The sequence below is a fragment of the Strigops habroptila genome, chromosome 4 (assembly GCF_004027225.2).
Source record: "Strigops habroptila isolate Jane chromosome 4, bStrHab1.2.pri, whole genome shotgun sequence".
Lineage (NCBI taxonomy): Eukaryota > Metazoa > Chordata > Aves > Psittaciformes > Psittacidae > Strigops > Strigops habroptila.
This window is the reverse complement of record NC_046358.1, coordinates 7,772,657-7,792,539: the sequence shown is the minus strand read 5'-3', so window position 1 is coordinate 7,792,539 and position 19,883 is coordinate 7,772,657. Positions and strand designations below refer to the sequence as shown.

The 19,883-nt window shown below is 40.5% G+C and overlaps 1 protein-coding gene across 8 annotated transcripts in view; it reads right to left on the bottom strand.

Annotated features, from left to right (window-relative positions):
- Positions 1–633: 633 nt before the first annotated feature.
- The window catches only part of MGA (MAX dimerization protein MGA), a 52,737-nt gene continuing 33,487 nt past the window's right edge, over positions 634–19,883 (bottom strand). For 3 of the 8 annotated variants that reach the window (XM_030482055.1, XM_030482062.1, XM_030482056.1), the window contains 8 exons: positions 12,537–12,661; positions 11,186–11,237; positions 9,618–9,803; positions 8,823–8,934; positions 7,066–7,299; positions 6,223–6,399; positions 5,651–5,803; positions 634–5,016 (listed from right to left, as the gene is read on the bottom strand). In XM_030482055.1, the coding sequence (XP_030337915.1) occupies positions 3,719–5,016; positions 5,651–5,803; positions 6,223–6,399; positions 7,066–7,299; positions 8,823–8,934; positions 9,618–9,803; positions 11,186–11,237; positions 12,537–12,661 (2,337 nt within the window). In that variant the 3' untranslated portion in view covers positions 634–3,718. The remainder of the gene's footprint in view (positions 5,017–5,650; positions 5,804–6,222; positions 6,400–7,065; positions 7,300–8,822; positions 8,935–9,617; positions 9,804–11,185; positions 11,238–12,536; positions 12,662–19,883) is intronic. The other 5 variants (XR_003990882.1, XM_030482060.1, XM_030482057.1 and 2 more) reach the window with 5 other exon arrangements.

Genomic DNA, 19,883 nt, shown 5'->3' with positions numbered 1-19,883 from the left:
TCTCCTGTGAGATCTGATCTTCCTCTTCAAAACACAACCCAAACCCAAACCATTCAGTGTGTTATCTTCCATCTACTGGATATGGAAGCAGTAGATGGTGACTTGTTACAGGCATTTTGTCCATTTCTACTAAAAAAGCATCTCCTCTGACCCTTCACTTAGAGACAGATCTTCAGGCTTGTTCCCACAAAGACAAAAGCTGTGTGGTACCACTTCACTAGAGGAAGCAAGTACGAAGGATTAACCCAAGGCTGGGGTTGGGAGATGCAAAGTGATTTTACACGGACTTAATCTTAGGCTGCTGGGGTTATTTTCTATTTTTATGCCACTGGCTTCCTGCTTAAGATGCACTTTGGTGAAAATCAAGCCCCTTCAGTACTACTTCTGTATTTAACAAGTCAAAAAATCCCTTTTTACCACCAGTAACATTTCCTGCGCACTGCTCAAGGCTAAAGAGAGAAAGAAATCTCCGAGTTGTCCCATCACTTGAATCAAACCCCACACATTTGCGTTGCCCAAACTCCTCAGAGCACACACACACACGTGTGTGTCATCTGCTCAGGTCCAATGCCCCGTGTCACCAATGTTCATTGCTGCTCCCTCTCCCTCCCTGGAATAAACTTTCCAAGCCAGTTTCTAGTTGACCTCGATTGGTTTATTTTAGTTGTACACTTTGTCCCTCACATACAGTTAAAGAGTCCTTTACCGTTAGATTTCTACAAAAATATCCATTTTTCAAAAGCAGAAAAAGAGGGAAAGATATATTTTAATATATAAAAGGAAAAAAGCTAAATCTGACATTTCATTATATTCTTAAAAACATTCCAGTCTATTTACACGTGTGTAAAAAACCAAAGAAAATCTCCAGGTCTCTTGGTCTAGTGAGAACGTGCGCCTTGCAGGGGTTTCCTTTGTTCTCCTGATGCTAAAATCTTTTCATTACTTGTCATATTCTTGTATTATTGCCTCAAAAGACAGCATAAATAATTTTTAAAAGGTTTGTTCCAAACCAATGGGAGCTTGAGGGAAGAGCAAAAAAGAAAACAAAGAAAAGAATCAGCATTTAAATTCATAGCAAAATATTAAGCTGCAGATACGAGGTGGTGGAAAAAGGAGAGCAAAAGCTATGAGCATTTCGAACATGCGCTGTTGACTGGTAGAACCCATCATAGAGCCTTCTTGGAACTGCACCAACTACCACTTTTTGCAGCCAAATTTGGGGTCTGTTCTTAGTTAATTTAGTAATCGTGTTCAGGGACTGAACGTTTTTGCTGTCATCGTTACACAGTACATCTTTATTGCAGTAGAACTCCTTACTGCCCAGTGCCAAACAGTAAATACAGGCAGGAATTTTCCACCACCTTGATGATGGACAAAGCATCCTCCAAAGGACAGCATCATTTTAGATAATGCAGAAAGGTCAGTGATGAGGAATTGGGAAGGAATCACAGCACAGTTCTGGTTGCTGTTTCACACACAGGAGGAATGAAATCTATTGGCAAAACAAACTGCCACAGGTAAAAAATAAGCAACTTCAGCCTACTGGAAACGCTCAGAACCAGATTCCCAGGTAAATAAACTGAAGTCTGATGTGGTGCTACTAAACTAATTGAGTTACTCCAGGTTGCCACTGGTTTAAAATAAGGTTAAAATTCCTTAATAATAAGCAATGTATGGCTAAATACTTACTCGTATTGTAAATTCTCTTTTCTAAGGCATTCAGTGACACCTGTAAGACCCTGCTTGACTCCCATGCTCGTATGCGCTTTGCCAAATCACTAATACAGGACTTGTATCAAATATTAAAATAGTTAATATGTAAAAGGCAATAAAGAGTTACGTATAATGCTTTAAAACACACCATTTAGAATAACCAGGGGAAGAACCTTTTTTATGCAGGGTCTGGAGTAACTTTACACATACCAAGCTTGAAGGGCTTCTCTCCTCTGCAGCATAATATAAAACCATAAAAAAGATGAGGAAACACCCAAAGTAGGTGTATCCCTGGTAGATCTAAGGTAGACACAGACCCAGAAGGTGCAGCTTACTGACCAGGGCGTATGGATGCCCTGCATACAAACGCTGCTCCCTCATTGTGGAAGAACACTGCTCTCAGCATGTGGAAACATGAAATTCCTGCATTACTCCATCACCAAAGATGGGGAATGGCGGGGGAGAGGGGGAGATACCAGCTGGAACAGTAAGACAGGGGATGACATTCCTAAACATAAACGCACACCAAGTTCTGTACCACTTTAATGGCAACGTTTTTTACCTTTCCGGAGCAGTGAAGAAGCCCCTCAAGCGCACCCGAACTCCTATTTACAAACTGGATAGGAAAAGATTGTGTATACACTCATTAACAAATCATCTCTCCTCGGCTGAAAAGTTCATTTGTCAAGAAAACTATTGAAAACAAAAATTGTGTACAAAAATATAAATATCTTTACAGTCTGTAGGCCCTTCCCATCCAGCAGCTGAACAGTGAAGAGCATCTATAGGTTATTGAGTAAGCAGTGGCAGAGAAGAATAAAAAATACATCTTGTGATTCAATACTGCCCTATTTCCCTGGTAATGAGCATTTTTTGTTGACTTTTATTTTTTGCTATACACAGCTTGTGCAAATGCAGTGAGAAACCTCTGAGTACCTTTCCTGAATTTATAAAGGAATGGAAGGTTTGGAAAGATATACACATATTTTCATATATACATTCACATATACACCTCGCTCATTTATGCTGGGCTGCTACAGCCCCAAAAGCGTCCTGTATTTTCATGAAGCAACAGTTCCTATGATCATTCCTAGCCACCTTTTGAAGAAGAGAAGGAAAGAAAACAAGAACTGGGAAAGCACTCAAGCTACTTCAGCAGTGCCTTTAAGGATGTAGTAACAGGGTGCCAAAGTTTCTTTCTACTCTCTAATTTTAACTTCCAGATGCCCTAAGCATCCAAGGAGGGAGTATTTATCTAGGGGCAGGAGGGTTTGGGGTTTTTTAGTAGCTTTATTAAGATTCCTACTTGTAATTACACTGGGAAATATCCTTTTCTTCCCCATGTAGTGAGAGTTGCAGATGTTTATCAAAATCTTCTGTGCATAAGCTCCTAAAAAGAGTCTCTGCCAGAGAACTAGCTAGCACCATAGAGCAAAAACTTTACACTTCAACCCTCTGCAGAGTCTCAGACTTGCCTTCCGCTGCTCCAGGTAACAAGTTTGAGAGTGACCGCAATCTCATTTCTGCACATTCATCATATTCTGCAAACACTTACACCAGCAAATGTGAACAATCCCATTTCTGCATAGATCATTTGCCTGGTACAAAAACAAGTAATCCAGATTTTTTCCCCAACAGGACAGCTACCTCCCTACTTGGGGGGGGGGGTGTGGAAGAAATCTTTTACTCAGTCCTTTGACAAACTATTCTGTGAAGGACCCAATTCTGGAAGGATACCATGTGCCCAGCAATGGTTATAGATCATCTTTTGCTTTGTGTGAAGGGGAAGGAGAACACGCAGAATACAACAGTGAGGTAAAAATATGCCAACATGCTTTAAGTTTCATAGCACTTATTTCTCAGTTTGGGGCCTGCCCTCAGTTGAGCAGAGTGCTGATGCCAGACAGAAAACGAAGTGTTGCGGACACGGGAGGCTGCCGAACTCCGACCCTGGATCACGCTGCTCCACATCTCCATTCCAGTCTCTGATAAAAAAAATACGCATTTATTTGCCTGCTGAATTTGGAGGCAAGGTCCCAGTAGTACTCAGTTTCGTAACCACAGGTGCTAACGTGGGCATCACTTTGTTATCCTGTCCTTCTTGAACAGTTGCAGGTAACGAAGCTTTTACCCCACTGGGTGCCAGTTTTGCAACCACAGGTGCCAACAAGGGCATCACTTTATTACTCTGCCCTTCTGAGTCCACTGGCAGACTTGCCACTTTTAAGCCAAGTGGTGCTAGCTTGGGCATGGGCCTCCACAAAGCATCAGCATTACTAGCTTCTGGATTAGTTTTCATCTGCAAAACTGGTGGAGACACATTAGTGGTCTCCGCCAAGGTTGTTACGGTTTTGTCATTCCCACCACTGGTTACGGCCAGATTGGGAAGTGGATCCTTCATTTCAGCACCTATTACTATCTTTAAAACATCTGCTTCAGATGAAGGCTCCCCAGAGTTCTTGTCCCCATCAGTGAGGTCATCATCTTCCAGGTGCAGCAGGAGAGGGCTTATAGAGCCACCACCCTCTGGAACTTCAGCAAGGTCCTTAAAACTGCCTCCTAAATGGCCAAACTGGAAGGAAGACCCACCTGCAGCGGTGAGATCACCCGATGTTCCCCGACGGGCTTCAGCATCTTCATGAGAGAAGTCCGAGTTCAGAGTGCTGGGTAGTTCTGACATTGCTGAAGCATCGTCGTTCAGCTGCTGATTGAGGAAGGCAATCTCATTGAGCAGCGACGTCAGGGTTTCATCCGTGTCATCGCTCTCCTCAATGCTGCTCAGTAACTCACTTGCATCCAGTTCTGCTTCCTCCATTGCAGATGCTACTTTCCTCAATTCCATTTCTATCCTGGAATCTTTGATCTGCAGTTTGCGGAATGGCAATTCTTTAGGTTTTAACCTTTCCCCTCCAGGATCACCATCTTTCCTCCTGGCTTGGCTCCCTACAAACTCGCCAATGCAGAGCTTTTTGCTAAAGGACTCTGGAGGTTCCTTTGTACACGATACGTTCCGGAGCTGGGGAAAGCCATCCTTATTTTCCAAGAAAACTTTTGTGGGGACTGTGGTATTTCTTCCATCTCCGCCACTGTCGCCAGGACATGGCTTGGCTTTTTCTTCTGAAAGGATGCTCTCACTCTTCCTACTTTCCACGGATGCTGCAACCGATTTCTCTGAAGCCTGAGTACCCGTGGCTGCTGTTGTATTAAAACTTTTGTTGCTGTTCAGGTTTAGATTCGTGCTTCCCTCAGCAGCCAGTGATGTTACATTAACAATCTTTGGCATCATGAATGAATCTTCGCTTTCTGCAAAGCCAAACAAAGCAGCATCCATCAGGAACCACACTAACTGCAAGATAATTCCTAACTAAATATTATTTGCTCACTTTCAGGTCTTCCTAAGCAAGCTGCTATTCACAATTTAAACTGCTTACACAGTTTTGATCAAGTGAAGCCTTAAAACACTAATAGCTCAACTTTCAGCTGGCAGAACAAGAGCAAGCTCCGCAGCTTACCCAATGTACAGCACTCAGTCTTGAGAAACATCTCTCCAAGGGGCAGCAGAGCTGGCTGGGCATGCGAATGGGCTGTGCCAGAGCAGGAGGATGGATGTCACAGGCAAACATTTTCAACAGCCCCACCACCACTTGGCACTGCAGCTTCCCCAGTGGGGTGCCTTACACCATAGGCACATTCCAGTCCCTACTCTGATTCCGCTGAGGGCAAGGAAGCTCAGTGAGGCGGATGAAAGTTAGAAAGCTCTCATCTACAATCCCCTAGAGGCCCCTCTGAACTGCTCATTTAACAGTGATTTTCTTTGAATATGCAGACAATGATACCTACCATTACTTCCTAGTGAGAGAACATTTTACCTTCGTCTTTGCATCGCTAATGTTCCCTGCATGCGAGCAAAAAGATCCATGAAAAACAAAGAGCCTACCTGAATGGGGCTCTGTAGCTGATACTACTGTTGAGGGCACTGGGTTTCCAGCAACAGTTGACAGTGTAATGGGAATGGTAGAGTTAGTAAGGATTCCTTTTACTTGGACAGGAAGAGTTGATCCTGGTAGCTGAATCATCACAGAAGCAATACCTTATCCAAGAAAAGGGGAACGGGGGTGAGGTGGAAACAAGAGCCTTTCAGATACTCAGTTAAGCCTGGAAAATAAGAGCCTTGCACTTCTAGGCAACAGTTTACACTGTAACATCCTCTGAAAGTGGTAAAAAGTAGAAATATAGATTGGTTAGGTGACTAAGACATCTTCCCTATGTATCCCTAGTTTGGAAACAGTGAAAATTTAACAGATTTTACTTACCTGCTGGTAACTGATAGTTTGACATAATTATATCCAATCTCTCTTATTAGAGTCAGGTTCTACCTCAATTAAGTTGTAAATAAAACCCCCCGAAATTAAAGCAAAACTTAACCTGGTTTTAACTTTTTAAACCTCTGTGCACACCTATGAACAGCATTATACTGATCTTCATCAACATGTTCTCACATGATCGTACCTGGCTGTGCTGTCATGGCAGTAGTGACAGCTCGAGGCTTTAATTCAGCTTGCAACAGAGTGGAAGGAACGGCTGCTACCTGCCCTGGAACCAGTGGGCTCTTCAGTGTAAGCACCTGCCCCTGTGGAGTCATCACCAGGCTGGCAGCAGTTAGTGTAAGAGAGGATGAGGTGTCCTCTAAAAAAGAGACATGTAAATTGGTTAATTCGTTCTGGCACAGCACCCCCGATGGCAAATGATACCTGCGACCCGGTGTTTAGTACAGGGGTGGAAGGAACTCCAGCTAGAAGGTTTACAAACCCCAGATATCCAAATTCTGATGCCAAACTTTCCCAGGGCTGAACACAAACGAGGCCTGGTAAACCAGAATGATGGGTTGTTTGTAATAGCCTGAGACTACTTCAAATAAGGTCTATTATTATTACCAAAATAAGAAACATTACCAGATCCTTACAGAGTATTATAGTTGTATTACCATGGAAGTTTGTATTTCTGCCAGCCTTTTGTTCCTTCCTACATTTATCCTACACTAGTTTGGGTTGGAAGGGACCTTAAAGATCATCCAGTTCCAACCCCCTGCCACGGGCAAGGACACCTTCCACTAGACCAGGTTGCTCCAAGCCCCTGTGTCCAACCTGGCCTTGAACAGTTCCCATCATTCTGAAACTCAAAAGTCACATTCACCTGAAGACCTCGGTGGTGCTGGTCTCATCCTTGCTGAAAACAAATGGTTTCCACACAACTACTGGATGGCACAAGCAGCCTAGCATCCTGACCTCCCATGGGGTGCTGCTTCAATATCTGTCTCCCCTTTATGTGAAACATGCATCACTTTTAGCCCACCTGTGGCACGGGCTCCTTTCCTGGCAAGTATCAAGGGTTTGCCTCTTCTGTTTGTCATAGTCACATCAGGAAGCTCTCTGGAGGGAGCCAAAGTTTCTTCTTGCTGTGTGCTAGCAGTCAAGGTTACAGCAGGTTCCTCTGGCTCAACTTGTTTCTTCTTTTTTTGTGCTTCTACTGCTTTTTGTTTGGCATAGATGTATTCTAGCTTCTTCAGGACAACCTCCTCAGTCTTTCCTACAGGAAAATTATTGAAGAGTCAACCTATCCTCAAACTCTCTTTCCAAAACTGAAGAGCTGAAGGCAGAACTAAAAATCTATTAAGTTGACACCATTCAGCACCACCCTCACTGAGTAAAGAGCATACTTAATAACAGAGGGAAGCAATTACCCATTTATTCCCAAGATTTTTTATTTCTTCAGAAACATCCGTATGTTTTAGAATTTATCTGCAACTTTGATGAGCAGAAATCAGCCTGGACAAACACCAGCTCTCGCTGAGCAAGTACCATTTGAAAGTATCCACAGCTGTGAAAAAACCTCATCTCTCCTACTGATGATTGTATGACCACTGGACTAATACCAGACAAAATGTTACATTTACCTGGTATGAAACTTCTTGGACTAATGGACCTTGCTACTCAAATGACATTTAGAGGTAAACTCACATACAGTTTACTATTAGCATCAAAACTGCAACACAGGGATTTTATACACAATTTGTTTTCTGCAGACACACTCAATTTAATATGATCAATGTTCAAATAATACTGGCTTGCTTCCTGTTTAGTATTTATGTTCTAACATCATGCTCTCTCTTTATTTAAGTCTGTATTTAACTAACTCTTCTTTAGAGAGGATTTTTTTTCCTCAACAGTTTTGAGGTACTTCACTAGGAATGCAAAAGAGCAGAAAACTACTTTGTGAAGTTACCTGCTTTCATTCCTTGCCCAAAAGGCCTACTACATATTTCTGGATTAAGATGAGGGTTCACAGAAACATTTTTATTAAGAGTACCTCAAATATACATGAGCTGATTCACATAAATACACAAGATTTAAGTATCTTTCATTTCTACTTTACTGGTAGTCTCCTGTTCTTATTCCCAGACAGTAAGAAGATTGCAAGAATAATTTATTGCTTTGCTTGTTCACACACATTTTGGCACTGGCTGAACGTGTGTCACAACTTTCCTACACCTCCAAATGAGACACAAAGACACCATAAATACAACATGGTTTTGTCTCAAAATGCCTGGATAAGTAGTAGCTCAGAATATACTGCAATTTTCTTCTATGGACAAATCTGTCTTCTTCTAGACACTACTAACACTAGTTCTCAGAAGAGAAGTACAAGGATAGTTATTTGCACAGGAGTCAGAAGGTTTGGTGCTGATCAAAGACAGTTGTGTATGCTTGTGAAGCACTGAGCACAAAGCTGTTTCAGGATGACAGTGACAGAATGAAGTGACTTCCCCACACATACTTAAGCATACCTAATGCACAGGAACCCAAGCCTGTGGCTGGCAGCACAGAGATCATGCTTACTTCCTTTAGGCATAAAGGAAAACAAAAGTGGTTCTTTGATAAGAACCTGATGAGTGATCCCTGATGAGTGTATCCCTGAGTCAGAGCTTTGGCGTCAAGAGTCTAAGTGAACTAATGACTCACCTTGATCCACTAAGGATCCCCCCATTCACTCCTACTCTTAAAAGCCTTTTTTCATTATTCCAGCTAGTCTGTATCTAAAACCAGTCTCACCTGAAAGCTTGGATACTTTTCGAATCAAAACATCTTGTTTGCGCATCAGTAAGTTCTTCTGTCCAATAAATTTATCTGCCTGATCAGTCAACCCTTGGATTTCTTCATAGGCCTGGAAGAGTGTGAGGGAACTGATTGATAAACCAATCATACACAAAATAATAAGATCATTTTCCTTCCCAGAAACCTTTACAAAATTGATTTAGACATTTTCATCATCTTGAGAAACTAGGACTCGGAGAAAGCATGTGAAGCACCATGTAATGCCAGCTTTTTCCAAATACAAGCTGGGAAGTGATAAACATTTTGTTCAGCCTTCCTCCAAAGTACAGCTATTTTAAGAAAAACCAACTTCTACCCCACAATTTCAAGGTGCAGCTGATAAGCATAATTATGTATCTACAGCTTGTATTTTCTTTCCTGTCATTTACATCTTTACAATTAAGTTTTTAATGTCAATATAATACTTAATGAAAAGCTATCTTCTTCTGCATTAAAAAGGGAGGACTTTGATGTATTTCAAAAGTGCCTGATGTATACAGTAAACCACCGGGGAATTAGGACAAAACCTTCCATGGTTAAAGTCACAAAGAATAGAACAAGGAGAGGGCTAATCTGAAAACGTGTTTGTGTCATCAAGATTAAGCTTTCAGCGATACAGATTCTTTCAGATACTGTTTTACTTTAGAGTCCTGGAAAGGTGACAGAAATTCTCTATTCACAATATTACTGGGACTCACTCAAAGAGTCCAGATTAAAAGATTCTTCTCCTTACTTAAGCTTCGACATACTTACTTGCTTGAGAATGTAGCATTTGGAGACCTTGGGCAAGTTGTGTAAGCCCAGAGTTCTCTTCAACTTCTCAAAGAGATCTCTCATTTCGTTACGTCGCCGGCGTTCGTTTGCTGTGTGCGTCTGGCGGTAATGAGCAAAGGCTTCAGCCTCCGTCTTCAGCTTCCTGTTCCACAGCTGATGTTTCTGCTGGAGAAGTAACCGTATTGACCAGTTTGAATAAAAAGCCAGTGTAATGGCAAGCACTGTTCAAATGCATGCCCGATTTACAAGGTTTCTACAGACACCTGAAGATTTCATGTCATGCTATTCTGCTATTATGGCTTCATGAAAGTTCAGTGTCAGAAGCACACGCAATAAGCATGAAATGCTGACCAACATAAAATGACCAACATAATCACATCAACCCTAAAGGAAAAGGTCATGAGCAGTCCCTTCTGTTCACAAGCTTTCACTGTTTGCAATACAAGGCTGCTTAGGTAAACCAGAGGATTACAGCAAAATCACACATTTGAGCCAAATCTTTCTTGTTTGCTCATCAGAAACAGTCTACTAAGGAATGAAGCAATCTCATCAAATATAGGAGGCTTGAATTTTTCCCTGGAGTTAAACTAGTTTGATTTCTGTTTTGTTTCAATGGGGCCAAGAGACATTGCAAGTAAGAATGTGAAAGATGGCATTGAAAATTATCAGACATCTACCAAGAAATACAAAGTGTCAAAGGCAGGCTCTGATTTTGAATTTGCTTAAGTTCCCAAAAAGGTTGAGAGGCAATAAGCATAATTACGAATCTCTACAGATTTGAAGGTTCATTATTTCATCATTACTCTTACAGGGCATTAGGTTCCTTTCCAGGAAGGGCCTTGTGCCATAAATTCAAGGGCAGGGAGAAGGCAAGGTAGGCAGAGCATCGTGGAACCCATCTCCATCTCAGGCAAAAGCATACATACCAGTCTGCTCTAAGGTATAAGACATACACCAGGCCCACCCCACCGCAACAGGTAGCTCTAGATCTGACATCAAGTACATCACAGATAATCATTATGGACAGTTAGTGAAACTGGCTTCAAAGCCACCCAAAAATACAGCATAAGCTTCAGAAGGGTTGCAGGGAGTTTTGGTTTGAAAGGATTCTGCCTAGATATGTATTATTTAAACTACTGATATCAGAAATCCTTTGCCCAGTGCTGTGCCTATATAACTACATGCTGTCTTCTTCAGTACATGAAAGTAGTTTCTCACTTGTTCATTGTTTTATGTGTGCTGTAAAAATTATTTATGCCAAGAACACAAAACCTAAGCAAACGTGCTAATAAATGAAAGGCAGAAACCCCTCCCATACATCAAGCTGTATCTGAAACCCACTGCTGCCAGTAGCAGTCCTTTTTCTTTAATGAGATTTGCACTGAGCCCCTGCCCCCCCCCGTTCCCCCCAACATACACATTTGTTTTCTTGCATTTAATCATAAATTTATGGAAGATAAACTGCGTTAAGAGTTGTACTTGAGATGAAAGTTTATCTTTACAATGGAGGTGTGATACCAAAAGGAAAGAGGAGAGCAAACATATACCTTCGAAGGATTTTCTGATAATTTTTCATCCGAAGAACTACGAACATGGTATCTGGAAGAAAGGTAAAAAGTTTTTCCCAACACTACTCATCTCATGCACTCTATCCTCATTAACCACATTCCAACAGCTTAGATCTGCTCATTATTATCCCTTGAAATTAACTCTTCCGTGTGTAACTACATAAAAGCGGGATACAGTTGAGCTTTCTCAAGAAAGTGAACTCTATCTCCAGTGCCATCATCCTGAAAGCTCTGAAATTAACACATAGTGCAAAAGACAAACTATTCACTAAATGCCAAAGAGAATAAATTCAGCCTGTGACTGTCAGCTGCAGAAAGTACTGCTTTTTAAAATGGTTCTTTCTTAAAAAGAACAAACAACACAGACTCAATACAAATGGCAAAGCAATCCCTCCCCCACCAAGAACAACCAACCAAAATCCTCACGTTTATTACTATCCTCATATCTCAGGAGCTTCAGGAAAAGAAAGAACAATACACATTTGAAACAATTATATGTACAAAACACAACATCTGTTTCTCACTGAAAGATCTTCACAATTTATAGCACAGTCACTATCTAAGGTGAAGGATAAAAAAAAATAGGAACTATGTGGGAGGTATATATCATCACCCAATTGATTTTTCAGTATCTAAAAAACAAAAAGTCTTCAAACAGAAAGAAATAAAGATGCAACATCGCCCATTCTTTTGTTTGGTGCAACTGAACAATAGCCATGACCATCTTTACATACCTCAAGCCATGTTTTTACTTTGCACTTGATCATTATAAATGCAAGGGCAGCAACAACAACAAGAACAAGCAAGCAAAACCCAGAACAACAAAAAAAAATAAGCCAAGCTATCCAACCATGGCAGATGATATGTGCATAAGAAAATACTTTCTTCGCTGGGGCAACAGCCCCAAAGACAAAGCTTTCATTTACAGGATGAGATTAAGCCAATGACTGCTCCTGCCTAAAAACAGCAAGTCCACCAGCAAAATAAAAAAAGCTTGTAAAATCACATTTAAAGCAAAGATGACCCCACTCATATTCAGCTTGCAGGAAGAGGCAATTCACTCATAATAAATTTACAATACAAATACACATCCCCATAAACAAATTAATTAGAGGGGAAGGCAAAATAAAAAGGCCAAAGATACCTTGAATCTACTCTTACTTCTGACAGTCTTGTCCTCACAGACACTGGGAAGCACCAGTGCTCGGGAAGGTCTGCCACAAGCCTTGCTTTATCTTACCATCACATTAAACCTGTTGTTTAATGGGTTCAATTCAACGCCAGCTCACCCATCGAATACAAAACTTTAGTGCTCTCCAAGGATGCTTACTTCTGTTGGGAAGGTTGGATATTAGCAGCTGTGGCCTTCAGACGGGCAATGTTAATCTTCTCTGAAAGCTCCTCCACGGTCTCAATGTCCACCTGCTCGTCATCCTCACTGTATTCACACGCATCCTGGAACAGGTTTTGTTTCGTTTTTTAAAATGAGTATCTACTTAGCAAGAGAGCTCAGGCCAAAACAGTTTCACTTCAGGCTCAAAAAGAGATTACATTAGAACATTAAGAAGCATTAAAAAAAGTCAACATCTCCAGCTACGCTGGCCAACAAACAGTGCCAGCAGGTGGTTATTGTAACTGTCACCTCCAGGAATTCCTCCCACTAGCAACTCTGCACAATGACCTTTGGTAAGGGCAAAACCCATCTCTCTCATTTATGCTTTTACTATGGGTTAGATAAAAAGCTTTCACAGGGCAGAGCTTTCCTGCCTCCATTTTCAAACAAGATTAAACTGATTTGTAAAACCCCACTACCACAGACTACTGCTAATTCATTTTTGACATGAGTTGGGATAGATATCAGCTTGGTAATGGTCTTTCATACCTAAGACAGCAACAGTCACATCATACAACCAGGCTTCTTGGGGTCATACAGTTAACTGCTTACATGCTGAAAAGTATGATTTTGGCTCTTTCCAAAACACTGCCCAATAATTATTTTAAACACTGATGATATTCTGAAGAGTACTTTTTCTCCATGCTTGCCTGACCAAGAAAACTGGCTACCATATGTGAAGAGAGAGATAGAGAATAACTGCAGTGCTGTAGCAACTACAAGAGTTAAGTGTCAACCTTGTGGCTATTTGTAGGTGCTTCCCCCTCCCCCGCAACAAACCTTCTTCAACCAATTTTTTGTATTATGGTTTTTAATTGAAGGGGTTTTTTTTATTATAATATTTGGTCTGATAACAGAATACAGAACTCTTTCTTCTCCTTAAGTAAGCAAATGTAATTATACTTCCATTCTGTACTCTATTTCACCTAGTTCCCTGAATTAACCCAATCTTCTCGTCCTCCTATTCTTCTCTTCTGTTTTGCCTTTCTTCTCTTTTTCTTTCTTTTATTTCTTTTCGAGGGGCTGAAACCTCCTTCTTCTCTGCACTGAATACTTACCTGAAATCGATGCACAGTTAATCAGAAAAAACACTAAGTGCAGAACAGGAAAACAAAAAAGTAAGGTGCAGTACTAGATCAGTAACTGGCCTCTAATAAATGCTTTTCATGGCACTGATTATTTAAAGTTATCTGCAACTTGCACGGATGTTTTAAGAAACTCTGATTAGAAAGAAGAAAGTGTTGCATTTACTCAGCTGACCACAGATGAGGCTACATACAGCACTACAACAAAACCAAACAAGAGCAACCACACAGGTGTAACTAAGAAGTGATTAAGGTTACACATTTCCAATCACCAGTCATGAAGTGTATGCCTGTGAAATCTGTAGCTATGTTAAAGGGACCAGATACTAAATCCTAGCTGGTAATTTCCTTTTTGACAGAGAAGCAGGTTCTTTAGTGTTTGATATAGTATTGGGTTTCTTCATACTGACTAAACACAACCTTTTATAAAGCAGAAAAAGGAGAAAAACACAACTCCAAACCCCACAACCTGCAGCAGGATTATCTAAAATTTAAAGAACACCACAAGAGATGCCACCACCTTCGTTACTGACACCACAGAGTGGCCACCACTGTGAATCATGCTGCCACATAACATTTCAGTACTTTTTAAACCTTGTGTAATATATCATCTCCCATGGCTGTATGATCAAGGCTACAGAGAACTGAAAACAGAATCAGTGTGAAAAATAAGCTAAGTTTGCCCTCCTTTACTAAAGGCTACACTGGGGATATAACCTTTGTAAAATACAGCAACATATACGTAGTAGCAATGTAGCCTTTAGTAAAGTACATAGTGAGTGTATTGAGGATTTATATATATGAGAAAGGGCATATGTGTGTGTGTGTGTGCATATAGTACATATATTTTAGGGTCTACATACACACACACATATGCAATACTGCCTGTACAATCTTCCAGTCTTTTAAGAAGAATCAAACCATGCAGCATCCTCCCCCCATAAAACAACTGTCAAATATTCCCAAGTCTTCCACCACCTTCCATTCCTGTCATGAGGAGTCCTGCAATGTGTTGGTAGTACAGATTTTTGTGTAGAATGTGGTATAAACTGCTAAACTACTCACTTGCAGAGAAGCTGTCACCTCTTCCTGTACTATGAAGTATTGAGATATTACTGCTGAAACAAAGGAAAGTGATGCTCAGGTTATCAGCTATAGCTGCAAGGTCTGAACAGAAAAGCGTTCTCAGCTCTGCAAGTTGCTGTGCACACTCCCGTGTTACCTCTCTGTATGTAAAAAGCCATATCTTTTGAAAAAGAAAGAAAAGAGCAAGGAGAGTGATGAGCAATTACTAGACATAGAGATCAATCTCTTTCACTTTGAAGTATCTTTCAAAGATATTTTTAACACATGCCGACTTTAAAGACATCATTCTTCCTTACCTAGGAAAGCAGCTCTGATCTCTCCTAAGTTCTGTATTTGGAAAGAAGATAAGTAAGTTATTCTACTACTACTAACTTTTGGGGTTTCTTGCAGCTTTCCTTCAGAGCTGCTATGAATGTGGGTTATGCCATGACAGTTCTTGTTATGAGTATAAAGAGCAGCATGGAGGTAAACCAAATTCTCATCTGACTTTGAAAGTATTGCACTGGCACTGTTGGGAACGTAAGGAAGTACTGTTTCTTTGTGCACAAAAGCCCATAAAATCCTTATTTGTTTCATCTTGTAAGTATTCTCTCACAAAGACTCATTAATATTAGGACCAGGTAAAGCACAGAGAACATGAACTGTCTTTACCAAGGAAGCAGTGCATCACTTTGAACTTGACATGCCGATCAGGAGCTCCCCAAGTGAGCAGGAGAATGAAAGTCAGGAGACACCACATCCCTGGGACCGTGCTGAGGCCCAACCACATACTGCTTGCAGCCTAGATCCAGAACACATACATGTACGGGCTACTGAGATTCTGAGTTTAGACTGCATTGCATTTCAGCATAGTTATTATGTTATATGTAACAGCTTTCAAACACTGCCTGTGAACAGTATGCAGCTTTTTCATGGCTGTCAGGTGGCTCTATATACTTACAGAAACTTAACAAATCCACATTCTACTTGGATGTAAAATCTCACTCTAAGAATATCTCCTATGCAAACAGCCAGCAATTTTTCAACAACTCCTCACATTTGCATTACTTGTTACGGACTTTGTCAAGATCCAGTTTTAATGAACAGGAACAACTTCTTGGATTACTTTGTTTTTTGGTTTTTTTTTTAATGAGTAGTTTTGTTCTTAAGACAACAGATGCATCCAAGTTGCCTTTAAGTCAATTCTGCAGCTTCCCCATTGAAAAGCAGAGACTTGACCCATTTGCACAGTCACAGAAAGGCAGGAAAATCAAACACGCAACTGGAGATCTCCAAATTCTTTACAAGTCTTCAATTGCTATGCCAGGGTTCACAAAGTGAACTAGAGGATGCACTAGAAGACCCAGAGTGCTAAAATTCCAAGAATTCCTCAGCTGAGAAGAACATAAACTTCAATGTGAAATTAAAGTCTACTAACTGGTAAGAGTAGAGGGAAGGGAAAGCAAAAGAGAAGAAGTTGGAAGATATCAAAATTGCACCATTTCCCCAGACACAGCCCTTCTGCTGAGCTTCAACAGGTGATGTGAGAAGGAAAAGCATCATAAAGCCAGAGGGGAAAATGAACTGGCTGAAACTAAAATAATATTCAAAGATACTATTTAAGTTACAGACCTACCGAATAGATACACGCCATTACATTGAAAATATTACGTGTGCAAGAGGTACAGGGTTCATGTAATTTTACCGGGACACATTTTATTGCAGCATGGCTGTATTTTGTTATACGTGGAGCACTTCTTGTCTGCTCCCTTGTGTCATCCATAAATCCTCCTTGATGCTGGAAGCCTCCTGATATTTTCTCTAGCTTTTCCATTTTATACAGTATCATTGCTGCAATTCTACATGCAAGAGATGGATACTGTTTTTCTTCAATGGGCAGGACTGCTATCTAAACTACATTTAGACGTCATTACACTGCAGGGAAGGAGGACGTGCAGGGTAGTTCAAAGGATGCTACAATCCAAAGAGTGAGGGGAAAAAACCTCAGGAAATTTGCTTGCTGTATAAACACTATCATGGTAAAGCTTTGAGTGCTGACAAGTTACACTGGGCTAATCCAAGGTTTGATAATAATTACCCAGCTAGAGCTGTTCTCATAGTGGAACTTTCTGCATGCTCTCGTACTAGATAAACGGTATTCAAAACCTGAGATGGGGCAGCTTTTTCATGAAAGACATGGAAAAAATAGAAAATGGGGAAAAGGAAGAAAGACAGTGAAAAAAACTCTCCACTGCCCATTAGGAACTTCACATCTTGAACTTTACAAATCCTGAATTTACATGTAAAAAAAACAAACCACATAACTTCTGCCATTCTTACATCTAACAGCAAAGGGAAAAAATGCTTCAGGATGGTACATCTATCCTCTCTCAGTTCCTAACAACGGGAAAAATTCCTTCAGGAATTCCTTCACAATTATGAAGACCGAAATGAATTTCTGCCATAAGAACAGCTATTCCTACATGTTCTGACAACCTGTCATAGGCTGAACCCTATCCATAGCCTAGCATGACTTGTCAGGGTGCAAAACTTCTAAAATGCTTGTGGAAGGAAGTCCCACCTTTCTAGCATCTGCCTCTCCATAGCTCCTGTAGTTAAAAAGCTTCTAAATGCCTCTGAGCTTCTGAGAGTAAAATACTTTAAGGAATGGAGACACAAGAGGAGCAATCCCACACTACAACAGAAGTTCCAAAGTTGCTATAGAAACGTCAGCACTTTTCCCTCTCTGCATTTCAACACCTGTTTTTCTAAGCCCTCTCCTCTTACTTCTATCTGTCTGTTCCTGGCAGCCTATGCCCCTACTGCGAGTTCCTGAAGAGCAAATTGCCTGATGGTGGAGAGTCCTCAGTGACAGAGAAGAGCAGGTGACAACGGATGTTAGACACTTCCCAAGCAAATGCCTCATTTCTGGATCTACCTTCTACGCTACAATGTCTACAGATTTCACACACGGTCTGTACCTAAAGCTCAAAACATGCAAGAGATTGTTAGAACTTAAGTTGTCCATCAAATACGCCACTTGCAGTTTTTTATTAAACTTACAATGTTATAATAATTAATGATAGTTCCTTATCATGTTCAGCTCAGAAAAAGAATGATTGATAAACACGTTTTAATAACATTTAAAACAACTTGCCAGACACAGAAGCTATGTTTAGACTAATAAGTTAAATGGGACCATGGGACTCTATCTATACCATTAAAATACTAGAACAACCCCTGGCATGGTTTTGGCTTAAGCCAACAAGAATTCATGGGAACAGTTCACAGACACAGTGTGTGACTCAGCCCAGGCCAAGCAGTTATTCTCACCAGGAACTCTGTGTGCAATCATCATGCCTTTGAGATCAAGAGTTTAACATCACATCCCAGACCATCGCACTTGGATTTGTTCAAACAACAGGTCTTGATATTGATTAGTTTACTTATACAGGTTATCTCAGAAGCTTTTATTCATATCACCAAACCCACAACGATCAGCTCTCCTAAGCTCCTCTTGATGCGCTTCAGGGTAGGAAATACGAAAGAGCTAAGAGACCATCTAAGGAAGCTTCTCTTTTTCTTGAGTAGAGGAGGTGTCTATAAGAGTCTTGTAAGTCAAGCACACAAGGTCGGCACAAGGTAAGAAGGTAATGTGAAGAACACTGATATGCAAAATTAATTACAATAAAGTCATTACTGCAATGACAACCAGTGTGGGCAAATGTACTAAAAATCAAACACTAATAGCTTCTACAGGTAGGCAGAAAGTGACTCTCACTGGAGTCTTCTTGAATTTTTGAATGGGTATTTCCTGAGCAACTAAACCCACTCCATATTCCAAACTAGTACTGAAAAGAGCTGTATTGCCACTAAACAAAAGTATTTGTGGCCATGCGTGTACACTTTGCTCTATATTTTCACTAACTTAATGAAACAGATAAACATCCTCTAGTAGTCTGTTTATCTGATCTGACTTCACCCAGTCTGACAAACAATACCAGTGCAGCCTGTCTTGTAAGCACTATGCTGATAAAAGAGTATGTCCCCAGGGAAAAATAACAGACTTACATAATTAAGATTTAAAACTGAATTCTCCTTAGGCATTGACATGCTAACTTAACTTGCAGGCAGCACAGACTAACAAACTAAGAACTCACCCAAATTCCAGACAGGTTTTTACAGTACGCTGAGATCTCATTCCTCAGCTTTACTGCTCTAGAACCAAAGCCAGATTACTCATGTTTGTGTGAGCTTATGGCAAACATGTACCCTTACATGGCTCACCAAACCAATCTAGCCAAAGCCTGCACTGTAAGTCTCTTCCAAAACAAACATTTCTTGTAATCTCTAAGAATTATTTTTTCATTTCATCATCCTTTTCCAGGACAAAAGAAAATATCAACCCTGATAACAGGCTACTCTGTGACCTAGACATTATTGTTGGCTTACCAGCAGATAAGACTACCCTGTATGGAAAGTTTATCTAGCATCAGGCACAAATTAACCATGGTTCTCAAAACTTGATGATAACTCTGCTGAAGTTATTGCAGGATATGGGAGTTACCAAACTGTCACTGTCTGACTAAAGACAAGACAGCAACAGCTCAGTTTTCAACCTGAAAGAACTTCAAAAAGTTACATCTGCTTTCAGTTTCCTCACCCTCGTGCAGCTGAGATGCTATCATCTTGACTCAGAATAGCGAGGTGGAATATCAACTGATTAGTCAGTTTTTCTGGAAACTAAATAGATTCTCTAAAAACCCAAGTTACTGACTTGAGTTACTCTGGATATGGTTAGAAGAAAAAGAAGTCTAACGTGGTTTTCAACTGTTAGAGGACTACATTAACACAAAGTAGCTAAAAGAACTATATACTTTCAAATTCCTGAAGACACTAACATAATCTCTCCTATCTTTCTTTGTACTTCAATTCTTCTCCAGTTTAATCTCTTTCCACTTTTATCTCACCCCAAGAGAGGGCTACCTTATTTCTTACGTCCACTTGACTGACTGACAAAACCACAACTTCATAAATTTTAAGTAACAATGCACTTTCTTTTTCTGATGTATCACATACTGATATATCAAAAGTACATCAAGGAGTTACACGTGGGATTTCCTTTTAATTTCTA